This window comes from Varroa jacobsoni, unplaced genomic scaffold, assembly GCF_002532875.2.
Source record: "Varroa jacobsoni isolate VJ856 unplaced genomic scaffold, vjacob_1.0 scaffold_858, whole genome shotgun sequence".
In the NCBI taxonomy this organism is placed as follows: domain Eukaryota; kingdom Metazoa; phylum Arthropoda; class Arachnida; order Mesostigmata; family Varroidae; genus Varroa; species Varroa jacobsoni.
The window spans coordinates 324,851-342,226 of NW_019213760.1; the positions used below are offsets into that span (position 1 = coordinate 324,851).

General features: G+C 44.0%; 1 protein-coding gene across 2 annotated transcripts in view; it reads left to right on the plus strand.

The window, feature by feature from the left end:
• Positions 1 to 16,376, plus strand: part of LOC111264419 (uncharacterized) — a 28,138-nt gene extending 11,762 nt beyond the window's left edge. For both annotated transcript variants that reach the window (XM_022840308.2, XM_022840309.2), the window contains exons 2-3: positions 9,449 to 10,671; positions 12,765 to 16,376. In XM_022840308.2, the coding sequence (XP_022696043.1) occupies positions 9,492 to 10,671; positions 12,765 to 12,952 (1,368 nt within the window). In that variant the 5' untranslated portion in view covers positions 9,449 to 9,491 and the 3' untranslated portion in view covers positions 12,953 to 16,376. The remainder of the gene's footprint in view (positions 1 to 9,448; positions 10,672 to 12,764) is intronic.
• Positions 16,377 to 17,376: the final 1,000 nt, after the last annotated feature.

Sequence of the window (17,376 nt, forward strand, 5' to 3'; positions counted from 1 at the left end):
AGAGTCCCCGATGGCCTGCAGCCTTGTTAGCGCTTCACCACAGCGCCTTGTTAGCGCTCGTCTCAAAAACCCAACGACGCCATTTATATTTAGTCATCTAACCCAAAACCACGTATGTAACTTGAAGAATATGCCTTTCCTTTTTCTCTTGGAGAGGATTCTCGAACTTGCAAAAACGCTCGAGAGGTGGCAGGAAAGGATCACGATGGTCCAAACAGTTTTAAGGTGCGTCGATTACTTGATTAACTGGCTCAACGAAGAGAACTAGCACTTATCAAGAGACAGCACTTAATTCCCGATAATCACCTACCACGATTACGGTGCAGCTGACGTTCATGAAATTTCGAGTTCTCATTGGAACAATATAGTGTAGTTCGGCAATATATGCAGTAAGTGTATAAGCGATATGTGGATTTTATTTTAAAGTGCTAGGGCTAGTGGAAGCCGATTTATAAGATCAAGACACCGTAGTAAATTTGTTGAAGGCCAGTTTGAATTGAAGAAAGAGTGAAGAATTATAGCAGCAAGAACTGACGAAGAACTGATTACATGCAATCAATGAACAGGCTGACCGCAAAGAACTATTTGTATTTCAATGAAATGTCTCAAAATTACTGAAATATGAAGATACTTTCATTATCGCTCTTTATAGTGGGTCGTGAAAATACACAATAGAATAGGGGCATTTCGTCCCTGTCTGGATCGAGTGACTCCCATTTGACTTTTGAATCGTAGCAAAATAATTCTAGTCCACCTTCGAATCATTGGGTCAGGTCGATGCCCATTGCGCTTCGTTGATGCCATAAACGCCCCTACATCCGGCGCATTTTCCTTCTCTCATTTTTCTGCGATTACCTCTTCTGCTCTCGATATCAGCTCGTCGTATCTATAGGATATGGGAAAATGGTACGTCTGGTTTGTTCTAGCGTAAATAACGTATCTTAAATTTACCCTCAACAACGTCGACATGAAAGCTAGCTGCCCGGTAGCACACCCTAACCAAATGTCGTGCAAAAGTGAAACGCTTATAAAGCTCTTATTCGCTGGCGTTTACTGCTCGCGCAGATTACGGTCGCCCAATACGTTCACCATTGAAGCCCAGCGTTATAGCTGCCTGTTGGCCATCTTACAATGGCCATTTCGTATGCGTTGCGCCGACTGTGCGTTTGATTGAATACATACAGATACATTTCCCTACTCTGGAACTCTCAACGGTGCGGTGCCTAATCATTTCGACACTCCACCACCGCTATCATGTCACTGATCAACACAAAATATGGCAAGTTTGGTAAAGTATCAGAGATTTTTTGTTAGGAATCGATAATGAAGAGAGCTTATTGTGTACATCGGTCGAATCTAGGATGAGGCGTCGTCGTTACCTCTGTGTAACGTAAGAAAAAGCCGACTCTAAATAGCATCAAAGTAATTATCTGGTATGTCAATGTCAACAAGTATTTATGAAAAACATCAGAAATAGCTTTACTATACGCCTTACGGGACGAACCTCTCAGTCTAATGAAATCCTATTCTTAAACATCCGACGCGCTTGGGAGAATCTTTGACGATGTGAAAGAAACCATTCCTTCTACTATAGAGAGAGAAAGATTCGATAGCTACGGTGACCGCGCGACAAAAATCCGGCCGCGCAGACCGTCAAATCAGGAGACCCAAAGTACGTTAACTGTAGAATAGGACCTGGTCACAGAAACTCGGTGGCGATATTTGATATAAAGGACCTATAAACTAGTCGCCTATTCAACTTAGCCCGGCTTATTCTAGCGAAGCGCTCCGAAGGACCGAAGCAGTTGTGAGGTGTTTTAATCGCTTAAATAAATGGTCTAATAAGAAGCCAAACTCGTTACCGAAAGCATCACAAAGTAGGCGATCACCGTAACCGTTTCCTGTCCTAAAGGAGGCAACGTTTCAACGTTTCAGGAGACACGACAACCTTAGAGGAACTTGTCGAGTATAAATTCCAAATAAGTTCGAAGTTTTTCGTCAGCTCGAAACAATAGCTCCGACAGGCCATCTGTGCAAACGCATTGAGTATTTCATTAAAAGCGTTACAAAAGCCAAACTTAAACAGGTGGAAAATTACAAGACGTTAATGTTGTACGGTCTCACCATGCTAATCATGCTAGCATAGTCTGCCAAAATGTGTAGCTTGGATCCATGTGACTATCCACGACATATCGATCCCCCGCCAAAATCAAATAACCGCGAGGAAAGTAGTAATAATAATAAATGGTCCACAACAAAAACGGTCGAATTGAGCTCTATAGACATAGACGACACATTACCTATTTCGAATCGTCAAAGCCAGAAATCTTCATGCATTGTGACCAGAGGGTAGATGATGCCCTATCCCACATTTTAGTGATCCGACGGACGCTTGAAGCTAAAAAACGCAGCAAGAGGAAAAACAAAAGCATAAACGACTAACTCTTACAATTTGTTGACCTCATATGCCGCACGATGGGCGGCTATGGCACCGGCTGAGCTAAAGCAACAGAGCTATTGCGAAAAAAACTAATGCGTTCGTTGAACAGGTAAAGCGAGCCAGATCTGGCGTAAACAATACTACTGCAGATAGGATATGGAGCGTTAGAAAAGGTGTCGTTGCGTCCAGGAGGGTGATTCCAGATCGATTGAGCTCATTGATCCTGTTTCAAGTTCTACATACGAACAAAAACTCATATTAACGACATCGTTTACAGATATTCATAAGAGGTTTCGTCGATAATATATATAATATTTTTTTTTTTATTTTCATGACTGCTCATCGATGCTGTTCCTTGTTGTCCGTATACTAGTATGAAAACTAATGACAATTGAAATCTAACTAACAAGATTTAAAAAAAAAAACTGCTGCAAAATAATAAAGGACGCTTTGACTGGAAAGCGTCCCTACTTTTAATTTGCGTCCCATCACAGCCGTACAAAGTTCTCATTGATAAGTACACTGTCTAAATATATTCCATAGTGGTTTGCAATCCTCTGTGTTAGCTCCGGCGACATTAAACTGGTAACCGCGCGGCTAATTTCTTCCTACATTTTTGCGTTAAAGGGGAAGCGCAATTCTAGGAATAAAAACTATAAATAAACTACGATAGTACCTTCTACTCGCCGCCCTTTCCTGTAACATCCCCAGTAAACGGTTCTCGTTGATCGTGCCTAATCAATTGAAGCGACATCGATGCGTACCCCGACTTCAACACGAGTCAGCTTATATATTAGCGGGTTTTACATATTAAGCTGTAAAAATAGAACGGGCGCACTCTCCTTATAATAGGTGACAGAGAAAAGCAATACTTAGTTGTTATCCGTTGACTTCTCGTTCAAATAGGTTAAGACGCTAGGACTCAATCGCTACCCTTAGCACAACGGCCACGCTTACCAACAAAACTACCTGGCTCTGGCCTATTGCGCACGCAACCTCTCTCTGCAACAAAAGCACTATGGGTGTTGTGTACGCAGACGGAGGCAAAACCTTGGCACGCTAACTTCCTTAACTACCATATATGTTAGCTTCGCTACGAAAACTGCCAGACTGTGACATTCTTTCTCGACAAAAATGCAAAGAAAAATTGAACGGGCAAAAAAAACGTGGCAATCACAAACAGTGTTTCGATGAACCTCTATTCGCGTCGTTAGCAGGCGTGTGCGCACGTTTAACCCTACCAAGCAGAAGCAGTTAAGAAGCCTTTCAGGCAGTCCTCAACGCGACACTATAGGTGACTACGAAGACCAGCTAAACACGAGACTGGCTAACAGATCAATTAGAAAAACTTCACTCAGTTACCATCGACATGCTTCAGCGACTGTCTGCGCCTTCGTTTTGTAGTAGATAGTTGAACTGATTACTATACTCATCACCACTGCGAACATCAGCGTCGCCTCATTGTAACTACGGCAGAGCAGCTAGTTACGGCTAGGAACGTCAGCGCCAATGCTGCGTTTCGAAATAATACGTTACATTACGTTCAAATCTTCACCCGCTAAGCTTCGACCACGGCCACTGCGACCATTGTAACTTTAACTGGCAGCATTGTTATTACTTCTATTTTATATCTGCGATTGCCACTCGCTGCACCTGCTTCGTCTATAGAAGGGGCATGATCGAAATCAGCTAGTCACTTGAGGTGAAACGGCAGGAAGGCGTAGTAGGAATCTATGCAGCACCAGCACCTAACAGAAGAACAGAATGAGTGGGTAGAAGAGGTCTTTTTTGCTAAAGTAGACCCTACTGCGTATTTGACGTCAGTCAACTGTTATATGTCCAAGCTCTGGCCATGTGCATGGAGGGACCGACCGACAGACTTGTAGATCCTCAGGACAGACGCTAGCGTTCAACAAGTGACCGTCGGCGACAAGCGAATGACGATCGACCCGTCGCTTCTGTTCTGCTATCAAACAAGTTAGAGCACTATTTTTTCTCATGACGACCATCTTATGACAGCGTTGCAGATGGCAGTGTCAGTGCCATCTGTTGAGTTCCTCACAGGTGCCGATTTGATAAGGCTGGCCCGCGCGTACGAGGCGCGGCTGCATGTTACTGACGCCAGTCAGTAGTAATTTAAGCAGAGGCTTACCTTACATCGTCATAGGAAGTGGCAGAAGGTGGACTTGCATAAATTTGCCACAAAGCTGCTTTGCGTCCAGAAAAATGAGCGAACCACAGAGATGGTAACGATACTTTTGTTTTGATTTCAGACCCTCTCTATAATAATCAGCTGTAAATGGAACTGCGGATGAATGAATTCAAAATAGATACGGGATTCAGGAAATCTTGTCTTTGTGATTTTATGTGGGGCGGAAGTTTGTTGTATCCAAAAAATGCCTAAATATTGCAGCTTCGCTTGGCAAATTATAGTAACAAAAGGAGCAAACGTCCACGATTTATTAAATGGTCTGTTGATTTGGTTGATTTATTAACACGCTGTTGTATAATCAGAGGGTTTTCTGTCGCATACCGACAAGGAGATTGTAATAAATCGAACGCAGGCCATAAATACTCAGACGTAACCCCTCAGATCTAGCGGCCTTAATATCGCGCCAACTGTACGGCAATGTTAACTGCCAAAAGCAGAAACCGAATTAGTTATTAACGCAGGATGTGTACTTTATTTGTAAAAAGATGTCCCAGATAGTTTTAATGTAACGTTTCGAAGCCGGAAAAGGCTCTGAGGATACGTAAACGAACAAAACGTGACAGATGATGCGCGGCAGGCTACACGTAATAAAGACTAGTGAGAAATATATACCCAAGAGCTCTGGACAGAGGCTTTCAACGTAATAGTATATGGCAAGCAGGATGTGACCAATCTCGACCATAAATATTAAATAGTTTTCTAGCGCCATCTTCTTGTGATGTACACTATTAAGGCTCGCTTCGATGGGAAATGTGCGCTAAGGTTTGGGTATACCCGAAACATTTTGCCATTTAACTGACGACGCATTGCGTTAGGGTATCAGCTCTCCGATAATTGGTGATCGCTTGAGCTGGTACGGTTGGAATCTGACTCTCGTCTGACTTTTGTAGTTTTATTTTTTAATGAAAAATTTTGTTAGTTTTTTGGGTTTTTTTTTTTTGGTTTTTAAATGTCAGAGTCAACTTCTTAAAGTTGGAGATAACTCGGTTGCAAATTGGCACTTACGCTTGTGTACGAATGTACGTATGTATAACACGTGTGTTCTTCTTGGCCTGATTAATAAGAATCAGTGCTGTCCGTGTTCTACGTCTCATACCGACGTCGTGTAGTCCATTACACGGCTAACTTGCGGCATAGAATAAAATGTGTCTTCGCCCGGACTCGAACCCAGACTACCACATCTTTCCCAAGTTCAGCAGGCAAACACGCTCCCCATTATGCTACCATTTTCCCAATATTGTCTTCCTCCAGTCGATTATGCCATTGTTCCGGTAAAGACGTAGATGCAGCAGATATAGTGCGCGGGCCTGAAATTGATAGAAGTGCTATATGTGAGACGTTTCCGCGCGATCAAGTTAATTTTTCGTCAAATCTAGGTACAGATACACGTCCCAAATCCTTTGGATACTACGAAATACACATAGAATTGGTGTCATATGTATTTTCGAGAAGCTGGCTAAAATGAGAGCAAACGCACACACAGATGGAACCTTTAGAGCGAAAGCTATTCCCAATTAGCTCTAAAGTATTTTTTAAAGCGTCTTGATGCTTCCCACGACTGAGCGACATGTCGTGTTCTGAAAAATGTGCGTTATAAGCATTTGAAGCATTGGTTGGACAGGCAGAAAACGTAGGCGACATTATGGCTTGACATGCCAAATGGGCTAATTCAATGAGCTTGAGCTACAAAAACCAATGTGTATATAGTTTGAGTTATTTATTCAACCTATCAATGCCCTCCTTCCGATTGGCCCACAATATCAGCTGACAAATTCAATTATAACGAAAAGAAAAGCCAGCCAGATTACGTGTATGCAGCGATCGCGTTATTACGCGCACCTTAGTACCTCAAGCTTGTAGCAAAAGGCCACCTACAAATAAGAGATTTCAGGCTCAGATATGTTTTTCAGTTCCCCGAGCCGGCAGACAACATGAAAAGTACTAGCTAATCATAATAATAACAACAATAATGCTTAAAAAGGCGAAAAGACCTCTTATCGAATCCTACTTCCACCACTTTTGTTAGACGTAGAAGCGGTAGCAGCTAACAAAATATCCTCGATAACGACGGCATCAGAGTCGTTACGTAAACGACGTAACCGTTCGAGCGCGATGTGTATCGTTAAATGAAAAAGACTATTTCGACATTCCAATATTCCATTCGCGTCTGCTGCTGCTGTGGCCGTCGCCGCCGCCGCCGCCGCCGCCACCGCCACCGTAAATAGGCATCGCGCTGCCAGTTCTGCCGACAACGTTGCGCGGCTGCCAGGGATTAACTACCCCGAAAATGGCGGATGGTTTATCATGACTACGGACATTGTCCTAGCTTACGCTTGCGCCGTAACGCTGGGTCGACCCAGACGGCAAGTCGGAGACGGCAAGCAACCGCAAGAGAATTTAATCTTTGATAGGACCGGTCTTTTTCTGGCCAGTCGTATAATTTCCCCTTCCTGGAGCGTCCCTCCCTGCATTGACAGTGTTATTCTGTCGACTGCCGACGCCATCAAAGGCAGACGCGGCGGGAGCAGCGCCCGATAATCATTACTTCGTTACGATGAAACGCGCGATGCGCCAAGCTCGCGGATCGTTATTGTTTTGGAGACACGGTATTAGTTAATCGACAGGTTTCATAACCTAACTACCGTCAAGGCAGAGACTACAGCTGCGGCAGATCTGAGCGTAGCTGCCATATGGAGCAAGGCAGAAACCGATAAGGATACATAGGGAATGAAAAGCAAGGCTTTACATAGCTGTATATAGGTATAGCTGTCGTATCTGTGCTGATAACTGTTTCAATTTTGACCTTTTCATTCATAACGGTTTATGCAATTTGCCTTATTTTGTTTGACTTCGGTTACGTACAACGTAGAAACAGAAATCAACTGGTCAGCGAAGGAACCAAGCAACCTATATAGATATGAAGAATCGGAAGAGAACATGATATACTGTTTAATAATATGGAAATTGTAATACATGTTTATACAAAGCAAAGACTGTAGTCCACGTACTCGCACAAACATCATACGCAGTCTGGAAATAGCGCTCAAGAGTATTTCTGTTTTGCCCGCGAATCTTAGGTATAGGTCAATACTGATTCCTTTCGACATTAGGTTGACAGTCTGGCGAAGCATCCATGATGCAACCGGTCGTTGAAAGGCTAAATCTTTGTTCGACAAGAATGGAATCGGCTCAATTTTAGCAGACTCAACACAGCTTTGAAGAAATTAAGTTTCCTGAAGGACAGTCTAGGGAGAAACAGCGCATTTCAGGATAGCCGGATATTGGACCTTTGTCTACTGCTGAATCCTCTGGGATCTATCCAGTGTACAATAAATATCTTCGTTAATTTGCCCAGCTATATCTCAGAAAAGCATTGCTAATTCTGACTCACGAAATTAGGAGACAAATATAGTTTACTTCATCCTCCAAGAGCGTCCAATCGAACATCCCGATGGGTGTTCGATTGGACGCTCTTCAAGGTACCTATATTGACGGATCAAGCTTTTAGGATTTCAGCTATGATTGAACCGAATGAATATCTATGATTAAAATGACTTGTTTATGATTAAACAATGTTTATCACTTGAGGCTTGGACGTTTATACAGCATCGTTCTTCAATGTTTTCATTAGCAATTGGTACATAGAATAGCTACTGAAATGGCTCAGATCCTTCTAGCTTTCATTCATCCCTGTTCTATTTTCTGCGTTCCCTCTATTGCCATTAAGCCGGCTTATTTATTTCGATCCACGCTCGTGTCGGAGCATCTTCATACGTTCCACTATCGTCCGTTTAGCCTTGCGTTACATTCGCCTTTGATCGTTTTCGAGTCTAGACAATGATGACGTGTTTGGCTCGAATGCTCCGTCCCAACTTGCATGTCTTCCACTTTCATTTGAGATAACTGTTATAGGCCCGTTATCACCCACGCGGTGTAGTACGTAGCGGTGAGCGCTCTTTTATTGATCTCCTTTTTTTGCGTTTCATTACGCGTCGTCGAGAGGTAACGGAATCGCTGGTTGATAACGGCAATCGAAACCCCAGCCAAATATGAGCGAGCCGAATCTTTATAAATGTAAACGATGGGCCACTATGAATAAACAGGCTGAAGAGACGATCTACATGCCTCTGAAGGGTGCGCCGTCTAAACAGATTGAGCTGCGGACTGATACCCGACAAACTGAATAGATTTACTCTCTGTTTGTATATGTTTGTAAGGATCGACGTAAGTAACGTGAGCAATAATATTGATGTTATCCGTGCGCTCGTCTGCGTGATCATTTGTTACGAGGTCAATGTGACGCCTTTGAAAGCGAAGAGACGCATAAAAAACGGCATCGAACGCGAGCAGCAAGTCGTGAGGTACTGTGTAATGATTTTGAAGCTGACGATAAAATTGTATCTGATATATAGACGATCGTGTGCTATCGTTATCTTATGGTGATGATCGTGTCATGATTATTTTCACTGGACTTTCAAACTGACCCATAAAACGATTTAATGCAAATGATCGTCTTACGCAATTGTCGATTACATCATCAATCGATATCGGGCCGATCCAGCCAACTCATTGTTGTAACCGTTTTGTCTCATCTGAATACGGCAAAGCAAGAACTTTTTTTTTAAAAGAAATTAGTAGCTTTCGCTAGCGGCACAACACGAACGCTATTGCTTTGAATGCACATCATCATTAGTTATTCCGACAAACACATGGGTACAGTAGACTTGTGCCAAAGCTATATCATGAGTGACAAACTAAGTGCCTTTCCTTTTTCCCATTTCCGCAACTATCTGCAGGTGCTCGCTTTCTGACGCTGTGGCACCCTTCAACCGATCGGGGATGCCCCACGGCTTCGAACCCGAAGGACTGAACCATGTGGCCCCCCTGAACGAGTCGCTTGCTCCATCATCTCATTTCGTTAAGCAGCCGTCTCACCATCAATTACTATTTCACAGCCCTAGCAACAAGCCGAGCGGCAGTTCCCCACTTGTTCCCCAACAGCCCCTTATCTTCGTGACAGGCCAGCAGCAGCTACGATCACAACTGCAGGATCACCTTTCGTACTCAACAATTTCCCCGCCAGCTCCTGCCGTTTCTGCAGTATTAGCAGAATCGGCTACCGCTGGTGCAATTGTTGGCTCACAATATCGTTCACCATCGAGACTATTCCTATCTCACTCTCAATTAGCGCCCGTTCTCCAGTCAGCAAGCGGGGCTATGTCGTTATCCACAAGTTCGTTGGGGGGCGGCCTCCCACCGAATCACCCCGGCTACAAATCGCATTCGCTTCTGCCGAACGGTCATCACCCCTCGCAGATGGGTGCCGTTGGCACAGTTACGACAATGTCGTCAATCGGCGGCCTATCCGGGGGCGGTCTCCAAGGAGTTGGACCCAGCGGACTAGGTATGGGGGGTATCGGTAGCGGAGGCGTGGTCCACCAGCATCCGTCACTACCACCCCATTCCGTGTCGCGTTTATCACACAGCTTCATGACGACGTTTCCCGCCACCCATCACCAAAATCACACCCGCCAATCTAGTCTGCTATTGAATACCGACCAGAACACAACGACGCAGAAGGACCTCTCGACGACGGCTCCAACCTCTGCGACGGGTCTGACCGGGGCCCACTCAGGTTCGCCAGGCGCGTCCGGTCATACAGGTGTCGGAGGCGCCTCACCTGGTGCTATCGCCATCAATTCATCATTGCTAACGTCTACGTATCACCACGCCTTGTCCCTGTTATGCATGCTATCTGTACTCATGTGCGTCTTGTCAGCCTCCGTGTTACGGCCATTGGAGTCAACGGACGTCACGACGGAGCGCGCACTTCGCGACGTACTCAGCGTCTGTTTGCTAGTGTTATCCATGTGCCTCGACCTTCACTGCCTATTCGTGTGCAGCCTGCAGCTGATGCTGGCGCTGAGGGAAGGTAGCAGCGCGTATTTGAAGCGTGCCTCGTGTAGTCGGAACCTCGCCGTGTGCTCATTTCTGCTGAGTGTCCCATTTTTCCTCACAGGTAAGCTGATTACGGCCACACCAGGACCAACGGGTCCGTCTGATCCTGAATTATCTCACTGACCATTGCTCCCGGATTAGTTTTTGTGTATACTAGTTGATAAACACTTAGATGTTTAAAATCACTTCAATTTTCATGCTTTCTTCTTGCACGCAAAAAGAACTTTTCATGTGACAAACATGTCTACGTACACTTGTAGGTATCGGTAACTATAACATACATAGTAATATTAGAATGTGATCAGATTCAAAGCACACAGATATACACATTTATCCAAAGACTATGCTTGAAGACAACGTCTCCTCTTCTTTGACGCAATTTCACGCTGTCCTAATATCTATCATTGTTGAAGGCCAATAGCCTGTTACTGCCAGCATATCATGCATCATTCTAAACCAAACCTTTCCTGTCAAAGATAATTGTTTTTTTGGTGCTTTATTCATTCATTCGCACGCCTGCCAGCCCGATCTTCCGTTTAGTTCTCTCTTGCTATCTCTATTGTAAACAATTTCATTGTTTGCTGCCATTGCCAACAAACACTCGTCGCCGTTGTCATTGCGAAGTACTGCCAGCCAGCGTTAACGTTCTACTATGTAGGAGGCTGACACGCGCACCCTAGCCATGCCAGCAGGGGGACAGATAGACAAGCTTGGCGAAGCGGCAGGAAACCTTCGACACCCCAGTGACCATTTCAAACCACGGAATCGCCACTGGTACCAGTGTCACTAAGTAGCGAGTATTTATCAAGATCTGGTGCCATCAGGGTCGTGGCAATAGGCAGATGTTCGCGTGACATCGTTCGCTGTCACTACTCTGGCAATGGTTATGGTAGTCGTAGGAGTAAAGTGCGCATTAATAGTCCTTTATGAGTTAGCCGAAAAGACGGAAGGAAAGTTATAAGTAAGATATGAGCAGATCAGTGGGTGAGGCGCGGACTGGCGCCGAGCTGGAAGACAAGTGATTCGTGCTGGGGGTGATGACCCTACTCTTTCCGACGTCCAAAGTCAGCCAGCATTACCACAGCAGTCACAGCGACTTTTACTGCTGCCGCTGGCGATTTTATCCCTACTTCGTCTACAATTATCACAACTAATTCTTCACCGTTGCTTGGTATAAAGATAGATAGCAGAAGATCAATAAAAGATGCGATGTAAGTCCCTGCTGCTCATTTTAGTGGCTAGTTAGTTTGTGGTGACAAGGTCCAAGCACTACGGCCAATTCAGCCAGTGGCACATGTTGTCAGGACTCTTGCCAGTCACTTAGCTATAACCTGCTATTCGCGACAAATAGCGTGTAGCATCGACTGAATTCGACAAACGCGGCTTTGTCGTCATCGTCGTTGCCACTGTCGCTGGGCAGGCGGTTGTTGTCAGCTCGGAAAGCCCAACAAGCACAAAACGGGCGGATAAGATGTATCTTCGCATCCACGACGTAGAGCCCTTCACGTCCGTCTGCTTATAGCCTTCGACCATGTTGTGCTGAGAACTTAATAGTAGCCTTATTACGCAATTACTGTTATTCGGTTTATATTTACCTCTCTTTGTAGTTAGTTTTTTTTTGCGGTGCCTTGCGATGGGAGCGCGGGCAATGGAAGAACTTAGAGAACAAATATTGTTGAGTTTATCTGAGAAAAATGCTTTTTGTTTACAACTACAAATTACCGTACTCGTTTTGTTTGGCCATTTGTTCGTTTTGAATGAAAAGATTATGAATAAAAAGAACAATGTTGGAGCGTCGTTGTCAATCCACGACGATAATGAGATTTAAGGCATTTTCAACGAGGGCAGGATGGAGGGGAAATACCATATTCGAATAGAGAACTGAAGCTGAACCCATTACGCATTTATAAAGGTGCATCCTATTTTTTTTTCAAAGCTGTTTACTTATCTCCGCCTTGTCCTAAAAAAAAAACTTACCATTGGTCCGTTAAACAATTTCCTGCTCGTTTTCGCATAATGTGTCATTCCATTCCCTCTCAATTTTCCACCTTGCCAGCGTTATGTTTAATTGCTTCAACAGTGATTAATCACTAATCCGTCATGTTTTCGCTTGTTTTTGTTCCTTCTTTTGTAACTTTTGCTTCTCATTTACAGGTGTCATTCTACTTTTAGACATACCGTTGCCAGCATCACTGGCCATCATCGGTGTCGTCTTTCTTGTCTGCATTGCCTCATCCCTTCATAATGTTTACGTCTGGCACCTGGTAGTCCAAAGCGGTGAGGCCAGCAATAATGCGAAGGCCCTTAACGGCCATATCGTACAGCTGTCCACGCTGGTCTGATGAGAACCTACAGGCTACAAACAACGTACGCATTCGTCGCTCCAAAGGCAGCCTGAGCCAGCCGAACGGGCTCTATCCAAGCGTACTTCTTCGCCGTCATCATTCTGACATCGAAGTCGACAGCGGCGTGACTGTCTTCCAATGAGTGCTGCCATTTTTATCATATCACCGCACACGTACACATATACGCCAACAGATGCACACACATTCAAATTTTCAGAGCGCTCCGATGTCGAGACACATATAGATCTTACCATTTGGTTCCGTTGTGACACGCACTTCCCCGAGGCAGTTAGCGCGAAAATGCCAGTCGCTGCTGTGAAAGCTATGAAAGCAAATCACACCCAAAAAAGCGGGTCTTTCCAAACATCGGCTGCGCAGTCACGACTAGTTAGGGCAGTCGGGGGGGGATTGTGGTAGCGTACCTGTGACGACATGGCCTGCTCGTAGCCATCTGCTCTCTGTATAGCGAACATTTTGACTACAAAAAGTGTAGTAATAATAAGGGACCAAACAGATTTTCTCACCAACTACTCATTTAATGTCTATCAGGGCGACTACAGTGGCGGCTACGTAAAGACGTAGAGCGGTGGCAGCTCATTCGACTGAAGCGCAGACTATCTAAATTTGATAAGCATATACAACGGTATCATATCGCGGAGGATCAGACTGGAAATAGAGTTAGTGCTTATCGTTCTATATCAATCTACCTAAGATACGTAAGGTTTGCCTGAAGATCAATGATCTCATCGTCCGGTAGCAAAGCAACTTTCTTTAGACCTGTCAAGCCATTTCGAACAAAGTTATGAAACGACGGAATTGCACCAACCTAAATCGCACAATATGGTTATCGAACCTGCAGTACCTGGAAGGGTAATTTGAGAAACGATCGTGATCTTTTTCAGCAGATAAAACGACGACTCGAGTATTTCGGCGTCATTTTTCCAGTGCGACATCGTCAGCAGACGTCTTGTCAACGGAATCCCTGCCAGTCTGATAACTTCCAGTCGCCGATTTTCGAGCTTCTTCCGTGTAGCAATGAATATGGGATGGGCACCAAAGGTCGCTGTTACTCTCGCTAGTCCGGAAGGGTTTGTCAAATCAGCGTTATAAAATTTGTAATCCACGTCACTTAGAAACACGCGATTGCATCTGCTGTGTTTTGTACGTATGACGTATGCAACATGTTAAACAGTTGCCCCTCTCTACCGAATCGTCAAGCCGGTCTGCGCAGACAACTCGGTGGCCAGTTCCAATAGATCGATAAGTGTAAAGAACAAAACAACAGGGGAAAACAACTCTACGCCACCGACAAAAGGCGACACGATGCACGTAGCCCAGCAAAACGAAGCGGGATTAATGCTGTTTCTGTTCAAACTGAGAGAAAAAAACTGAGGTATACGGGTTTCGTTTTTCGAGAAGAACCCTATCCTCTCTGGTGGTACTTAGTGCTAAAAACAGGTAGAATAATAGAAGAAGCATAAGTGGGAACTCAATAGAAAGAAGCGGGATACTGATTGCTACCTAACCAGTTCGTCGAGTTTCGAAATTTCTCTATACTCTTGCTGTTTCAAATAGGAGGCAATGCAAGAACTTTTCAGTCCGTTCTTCACCCGTTAAACGCACTGCTCCCATCCCGGACGCTCTGTCTCTTACTCCTATTGGCCATCACCCACTTCCAGAAAACACTCGAACGGAAATCGGACGGTTTCCTCGAATCGACCATACCGCGAGGGTGCAGGGGACGAGGTCATTGACTCTACGAATACCTCGCTTGTGTGCGTACGCGAAGCAGCGGTCGAATCCAGAACCAACACGCGGTGGATATGGCCATCGAAATGGCATGTAGCATTAATCACATGCGGAACGCGGACGATATATATATATATCGGAACGAGAAATCCGAGGTGAAATGTGGACAGAGTATACATCTTTGTGTGTCAGCGTGATACAACGACAACAACTTGAGGCTGACCAGGTCACCACCGCCGTACACGTGGCATTTGTATGTTAAATAACCATATATTGATATCGATTATATATATCGATCTCAATATATAATTATTTTTTCGTCTGCTTAATCAGTCTATTCAATTTCACAAGCCGAAATTGTACATAATGCTATTTAAATAGTAACCCCGGGCAACTAAAGAGAAGACGTCTGCGTCCGTCGTGGCATACGGCAGGCAACCGTTGTAACTACTAGTTAACTAGTTAATGTTACTACATAAACAGATGCGGGATGGAAACGAATCTATCGAAGATGTTGTACGATAGTGCGCGAGCCTGAGAAAAGGATTCTATTGGTGTTAGTATTATTGCCCGTCGGTACTATATATAGGCGATTGCCAACGTGACCTACTAGGCATCTACTAATATGCTTGATAACCCACTAACTACCTACCCCACAAAGGTACACAGAGGTGACCACACGAACATATGCACCCGTATCAAAGCGAAAAGGCAAGAGAACAAGCAAACCTTGTATGCTATGACCAATTACAGATCTGCCAGCTTTCGAGTTGAGTTGTTGACAAATACGCACACATCTTTCAATCGCAAGCACATCTGCATACCACACAACTGTGCGTGAACCGGAAGGATAGGGAACCCACGTTATTAGTAGTATTGTTACTATGAGCATGAAATATTAATATAAAAAAACATTCGGTTTTTTATTTAGCTGTGTTTAACCTCTTGTGCGACAATTGACAGGCCACGAGTCGACGCTAACAAGGCTTGCCGCCGACTTACGTCACTTTTATCCTTTGAATATTTTCTAATTTTTCGTCACCAAATCTCCAAGCATGCCATAGCATAGACAAGCGTGAGTGAGTGGACAAGCTGCGAATCCCTGTAAAAACTGCGTGTGTGTCGTTGCTGAGTAAATATGGACGGATACATGAATTGGATCTGAACGCGATTCAAGATGATCGGGACCGCGAGAAAAAATGACGATCTGAATAAAATACACATATAACAATGTATGTATATGCTGAAAAATAGGAACTGCTGTTGTATCGGAAGAAATCATTGTCACGTGCTTTTAGCGAGATTACATGGACGTATCAGTGAAGGCACTCTAGAACCGATCTCGTCCCAGATTGTAAATTAACCCCATAATATTACTTCACGGGAACTATAAAGACAGTAGAACGGGTGACCAAGCGTGTGGCCACGAGTAAATATCGACCGCTTATCAGCCAATAGTTTTTAGACCGGGTTAACATGGGCTTGTTTTGTTCCAATGAAACCTATAACTAATGTATCACTTAGCATCGTCAGAAGGTCTGGCATGGGTCTATGACAATTGAAACAATATTATTTAATTGTAAAAAAAAAAGATATTCTTTAATTACGTGGGTCTTCTATGAGCTCTGAATTGAATATTAGTCTGGAATAAAATAGTGTTGAAAAAGTGAAATATGGTTCACTTATTCCATATGTATATATATATATATATATATATATATATACGTTAAACTTTAGATCTCGAGCAGCCTTCAAATGTAGTCTATTCAAATGCTGGTCAGGTAAAGGTCCGCGGAAGCGAACTCAAAGTTCATATTAATCAAGGAAGCTACCGAAATGAACAACTTAGAAAAAAAATGTTTGTATTTTTTTAATTCCATGTCAAAGGCTTCTTTATGTGTTCTCACACTTGTTCTAGTTGCCACTGTTGTTGTCAACAGGGTCAGCCCATAATACCATGCTCATGTGTATGTTTCCATCTTAATTTCGTACATTTATACAGATAGGTCGGACATTCAAGTTCTCTGCAACCCCCCTATCTCGTCTCCTTCCTCAATGCCGTTTCCATCGGCATGCACGGGCAAATGCACCGTGTAAAAAAAAAAGTTAAAAAAAAAAGATACTGATTCGGCTGCTGCCACGAGCGCCGACATTTTTTCAGCCCGGACAGAGTGCCATAATCGAAGAACGGGTTTATACGGCAACGCACAGGTGGTAGCGGCAACATTGCCATAGAGAAATATGATAATTCTTGCGCAGACTAGTGGATGGGTAGGAGAACAACAGCAATACAAAGAACACAAACCATGCTGATAATCAGTCCGCTACACGTATTTTTGCCGGTGATGGTGCTGCTAATGCTTGTCCGTTCAGCAGTGAACTTCATTTTGGATTTCAGATGCCTTTGGGCGTGATTTTCTACGAAAATGTTCTATAAATATCCATAGAGAAGCTGTAGGGACTGGGTTGGAACCTGTTTCGACGAAACTGTCTTCTCCCGACAAAATGACAATCTAAAATTTGCGCGATATCCAATGCAAGGGGTCCAATTGTAAGAAAACACAATGTCTATAGAGCATAACAAACACGTCGGCCGAAGTCAGAGGCCCAGACCGACACGGAAAGTTAATATAAAAAATCATCATGTCACATTGTGATGATGTATTAAGATA